This window comes from Neovison vison, chromosome 5, assembly GCF_020171115.1.
Source record: "Neovison vison isolate M4711 chromosome 5, ASM_NN_V1, whole genome shotgun sequence".
Classification (NCBI taxonomy): Eukaryota; Metazoa; Chordata; class Mammalia; order Carnivora; family Mustelidae; genus Neogale; species Neogale vison.
Window position 1 is genome coordinate 24,025,426 of NC_058095.1, and position 5,593 is coordinate 24,031,018.

At 43.7% G+C, this 5,593-nt stretch overlaps 1 protein-coding gene across 1 annotated transcript; it reads left to right on the forward strand.

Annotated features, from left to right (window-relative positions):
- The first annotated feature begins 4,124 nt into the window (after positions 1-4,124).
- Positions 4,125-5,084, forward strand: LOC122907643 (olfactory receptor 3A2). Its single transcript, XM_044250454.1, has one exon. The coding sequence runs from the start codon at positions 4,137-4,139 to the stop codon at positions 5,082-5,084; it is 948 nt and encodes a 315-aa protein (XP_044106389.1). The 5' UTR covers positions 4,125-4,136.
- The last annotated feature ends 509 nt before the right edge of the window (positions 5,085-5,593 follow it).

The following is a 5,593-nucleotide window of genomic DNA, read 5'->3' on the forward strand; positions in this document are numbered from 1 at the left end:
GTAAATGTTATCAGCGGGTATGGTGACGTGTTGCCAAACTTGTACTAGCATTTTAGTGACTCTTACTTTATTTAATCTGAAAAAATGCTCTATGATAGAGGATACACTCTTTTCACAGATGAGGAAACTGAGGCTTAAAGGGGTACAGCAGCTTGTCCAAAGTCAACCACTAGTAACAAGAAAACACATCTGTTTACAGTACATTTCCTCCTGTAGAAGACAGAAGACAGAGCACCCCCTCTTTGGAGAAGGGTGTTGAGGTAGATAGTGATGAGTATAGGAGTCAGAGGAACACACCCCTCAACCTTCCCACATTTTCTGTGTGGCCTTCACCACGGCTCTCAATCCCTCAGACCCTGGCCTAGACAGTCATATTGGCAGGCAGCTCCACAGGAGTTCTCCTAGCTCTTCTACCCCCACATCCAGAGTCATTAAACATAGCCAAGATACAGTCCCAGGGGCTCCCAACTAACAAGATCCTGAGGGAGAAAGCACCACATTCCTGAGGACTCATTAGGAAACTGGGTTTGAAGAAAGCTTCTCCCTCTTGTCTTTCTTCTGGGGCCTCCTCCTCATCCCCAGGTCGAAGGCAAGTCTGGAAATTAGCTTGTCTCTGCTCAAAGGCTCTGCCTGGGGTTGACATCTGAGAAATGAACTCCTCCCTTAGCAAACCTATATCTAGTCCCAGTTACACTAGCTTCCTGGGTGGCTTTGAGGATTTGAACGAGTTCTGTCAACCTCAGTGACACCACCATTTAGTGGAATCTTTATCACCTTCCCTAACTACCTCCTATAAAGCTAGGGCTAGAGAGAAAGCCTTTTTTTCCCCTTCTTTTTTAAAGAAATTCTAAATACCATAAGGTGTAAATCATGGTTGCTATATTCAGGAAGCGTTGTTTACAAAACAACTTGTCTCTCTCCCCATCTGTCTCCCCTGTTCTGGGAGGGATCACACTGTAAAGAAGATAGCCCTTCCTCAGAGATTGTCAGCTTGTTTTCTTCATTAGCTTTCTTTCTGGTGGGTAAAGAGGTCTGCATAGCTCCTCATCTTCCTTCCTGAAGAGCCTCACTGGTTTCTATGCCCATGCCCAGGTGAGTATGTTCAGGGGTCCTAACCTGCCCTTACAAAACAGAGGTGGAGCCTCCATTGTTGCCATTAGCTCAAACCTGACTTCTCATGTGCTGCAACTGAAGCCCCTGGGGAAAGAAAATGTTCTAAGGGAAGATCAGAAGACACAACCCAAAGGTCCTGGTTCCTTTGCTGTGCCCTTTTGCCCAAGGTTCCATTTCTTGGAAGTCTATTCTTTCTTACTTCTAGGAGAGAGTAGGAAGCTATTCACTGAGTCTGGTTCACTGCCCAGAACCCACTGTATCAAGCAGCCTAGAACCTTCACTTCAATCCCAGGTCTTGTTGAGCCTTTTCATCACGGGAAACATGGAGGAATTATTTGGAGTTCCAGGATGGGGAGCTGTAATTGCTCAGTAGAGAGAACCTGGAACTCATAACAAACATTTGAGAATCATGATGCAGGAAGTCTCCTCATGATGGGCAACGGGGTGACCCTTAGGCACACTGGATGTCTCTGGATGATCAGAGGTCTTCCAGAATCCCACTGATTTCAAGGAAGTTGCATCTCTCACCATTTGCAAGTTGGTGGCAGCTGCCTTGTTGCTCTTCTGTCCCTTGTTGCTCTTCTGTCCCTGGATACCAATTATTTCTCTGTAGGGTATGCCCTTTCTAAAGGCCTTATTCTTTTCTGTAGTTTCCCTGAAAAGAAACATGTTAGTGTGTGTTAAGCTACATTACCTGCTTGTCCCATAAAACCAAGGAAAGCAGTAGTCTCTGCAGCAACCCTGCACCCTGCATTTGCCTCTACACACCTTCCTACCCCCAGCCAAGTAAATTATGGTAATTTACAAAAGTCTAGCCCGAGTTCCAATTTGTCCGGGAAGTCTTCCATGACAATTCTAGGTCATGCTGATGCTCTTTTTCTCTGCAATTCTATGAACACTGCAACCATTAGTTTATTTATGTAATAAATATTGAGTACCTACTATGTGCCAAGCATTATGATAAGTATTGTTATTATAAACTGAATGAAACATGTTTTGGGTCCTCACATCTCCTACAGAGCAGTAGGGGAGATTTGCTCTATAGGAAAAAGACTTAGCAAGAAGATAAACAGTAATAAGTTACATGAAATAATGTTTAGTAAGAGCTTCAGAGACAGAGAGAAAGATGCTTTTGATACAGGGAACTTTCAGGAAACCAGCTTAAGTCAAGTCCTGAAATACATGGGGGGTGGGATTGGAAGGAAGCCATTGCGGGTAGAGAAAACAGTATGAGCAAGGAGGCAGAAAATCACAGGGCCACAATCTAATACTTATATTTAAAAAGGCCCAAGAAGGGAAATGGAGAGTAATTAATTGTTATTTAATATAGTATATATAAAGAGAGCGCTATCCACCCATTGATTTGTCCATTTGCAAAGCACTTAACGAATTTCATCGATGATAAGTATGCCTGAGAATGGTCCTCCATCTCACCAGTCATATGATCCTAGAATTTTAAGGGCATTTTAGAGATCACCACATCCAAGTTTTCATCCATGTGAGCCCATCAACTTCTGTTAGAGTCACCAGATTTTAACTGCTTCCCTCTGATTCCAGTGTATTCTCTGCAAGGGAATAGCAACACCCTTAGGAAGCTCTAGCTCTGCTTATTCCATGGGCCATAAAGAAACAGTGATTTTTTTTTTCATCAGGATTTTATTATATCTTATTTCATCAGGATCTTATTAATATCTATATCTTATTATAGCCAAGACTTGGCTCAGTCTGGCTCTGTATATATGTGCCTGCTTCATTTGAAGATCTCTCCTTAGAGCTGTTGGTCAAAACATTATGCCCGAGTCAAGGACAAGTGAAACAGTGGTGGCTGTGAAATGCACAAACCCAGCTGCACCCAGCTGCAGCCCACCCACAGGTGGGCTTTTCAGTGTTGTTTTCAGAGGCAAGCAACAGATACCATAAAAAGAATAAACAACTTTAGGGGTGCCTAGGTGGCTCAGTTGTTAAGCATCTGCCTTCAGCTCAGGTCATGATCCCAGGGTTCGGAGACTGAGTCCCACATCGGGCTCCTTGCTCAGCGGGAAGCCTTCTCCATCTGCCTGCCTCTCCCCCTAATTATGCACAATCTCTCTTGTTCTCTCTGACAAATAAATAAATAAATAAAATCTTTTTAAAAAAGAATAAATAACTTTAAATTAAATTTAAATTAAATTATTCGAAGTCTAATGGAAGTCTAATCGAAGTCCAAGTAGTTGGCTCCAAGAACATCAGCAACTTATTGACATAGGATTTTGAACTTATACTTCAGAGTATGTCCCTCACCTTGGATAAATGTGCTTGGCTGAACTACCTGGTATCTGCAATCATGGGTCTGAGTCTTGCTATATATTTGTTTGATCTTCAATATCTCTAAAAGCTTTGAAACCTGGGTTTTCAAATGCTTTCCAGTTTCTCTGGAAATATTAATTTTTCTATCTTGAAATCTGCTTATTGTTTGGGTTGATCCCTGAAACTGAAATGGAGAAATCCATCTTAACCTCATTACATATAAAGAGGAAGTTTTTTTTTTTAAAGATTTTATTTATTTATTTATTTGATAGAGAGAGACACAGTGAGAGAGGGAGCGTAAGCAGGGGAAGTGGGAGAGGAAGAAGCAGGCTCCCCACTGAGCAGGGAGCCTGATGCAGGATTCCATCCCAGGACCCTGGGATCAAGACCTGAGCCAAAAGCAACCACTTAACAGGCTGAGCCACCCAGGTGCCCCAGGAAGTCTGCTTTTATCTTAATTCATTTTCCCAAGTATTCTGAGCCTTCTAAATAGGACAGGATGGAAGGGACAAAGTGGTGATGGTTTTGGGTATCTCAGCTGAGAGCATAGTAAAGGTATTGAGGTGAAGGAGGAGGTCAGTGAGTAAGAGATGACCTGGGGAGTGGAAATAATATCCCTTAGACAGCTGAGAACTGGCTCTGAACATAGGTGGGTTAAAACATTTATGTTTTAATAAATAAATACATTGGAATAGACTGATTATCTCCCCTCCTGGGACATTGCCTTACAGAAACTCATGGATCCAGAATTTGGAGTCAACAGGACGTCTGTTACTGAGTTCATTCTACTGGGCCTAGTAGAAACAGAACAGCTGCAGTCTGTGGTCTTTGTAGTCTTCCTCTTTGCCTACCTGGTCACAGTCGGAGGCAACCTCAGCATTCTGGCTGCCATCTTGGTGGAGCCTAAACTCCACACCCCCATGTACTTCTTCCTGGGGAACCTATCAGTGCTGGATGTTGGATGCATCACTGTCACTGTTCCCTCGATGTTGGCTCGTCTCCTGTCCCACAAGCGTACAATTCCCTATGGAACCTGCCTCACACAGCTTTTCTTCTTTCACCTTCTGGCTGGGATGGACTGCTTTCTGTTGACCGTCATGGCCTATGACCGATTCCTGGCCATCTGTCAGCCCCTTACTTACAACACCAGAATGAGCCAGACAGTCCAGAGAATATTGGTGGCTGTGTCCTGGGCTTTAGGTTTCACTAATGCACTAAATCACACTATTGCCCTAAATACCCTCAACTTCTGTGGTCCCAATGCAGTCAATCACTTCTACTGTGACCTCCCACAGCTCTTCCGGCTCTCCTGCTCCAGCACCCAACTCAACGAGCTGCTGCTCTTTGTAGCAGCAGCCTTCATGGCTGTAACCCCCTTGGTCCTCATCACTGTGTCTTACGCACACGTGGCAGCTGCAGTCCTACAAATCCGCTCAGTGGAAGGCAGGAAGAAGGCCTTTTCCACATGTGGCTCCCACCTCACTGTGGTTTGCCTCTTCTATGGTACTGGTATCTTCAACTACATGCGTCTTGGTTCTGAGGAGTCTTCAGACAAGGATAAAGGGGTTGGGGTCTTTAACACTGTTATCAATCCCATGCTGAATCCACTTATCTACAGCCTTAGAAACCCTGATGTCCAGGGTGCCCTGTGGCGAGTACTTGTGGGGAGGCAGTCACTGACCTAAAGGTTGATAGCATCCCTTCCTTCTTGCTTTTTCTGGTTTAAGGGAAAATTCTCATGAAGGCAATAACCTCGGAAAATGGTCCCAAACCCATATCTCTCACTGCCTGAAGATCTGTGTGATGTATTTGTTCAGCAAAGAAGTCCTACATAACTGATTCATACAGCAAATATTTATTAAATTGCTTCTATGATCCAGACACTCTCCTAGGGGACTAGTGAACAAAATAGAAGTCTCTGGACTTATGCAAGTCACATTCTAATTAAGAGAGACAAAATACATAAATAAGCATCATATGTGGAATATCACATTATCAATAAGGGCTATAAAGAAAAACAAAGATAGGAGGATATAAGCAAGTGCCTTGGGTAAGTTGCTGCCTTGTGTATAGCTGTGCTCATTTTCTAGGTAAGGTTGAAGCCTTAGGGGCTGGGTAGCTCTGGACACCAATGTCCTACAGGGAAGGGCTATTTGGCTAATATGTAACCCATTAACCTAAGTAACCAGGAACA

What these genes read in the sequence shown, in the direction of transcription:
- LOC122907643 (XM_044250454.1), top strand. Translation starts at nt 4,137, where the DNA reads ATGGATCCAGAATTTGGAGTCAACAGGACGTCTGTTACTGAGTTCATT.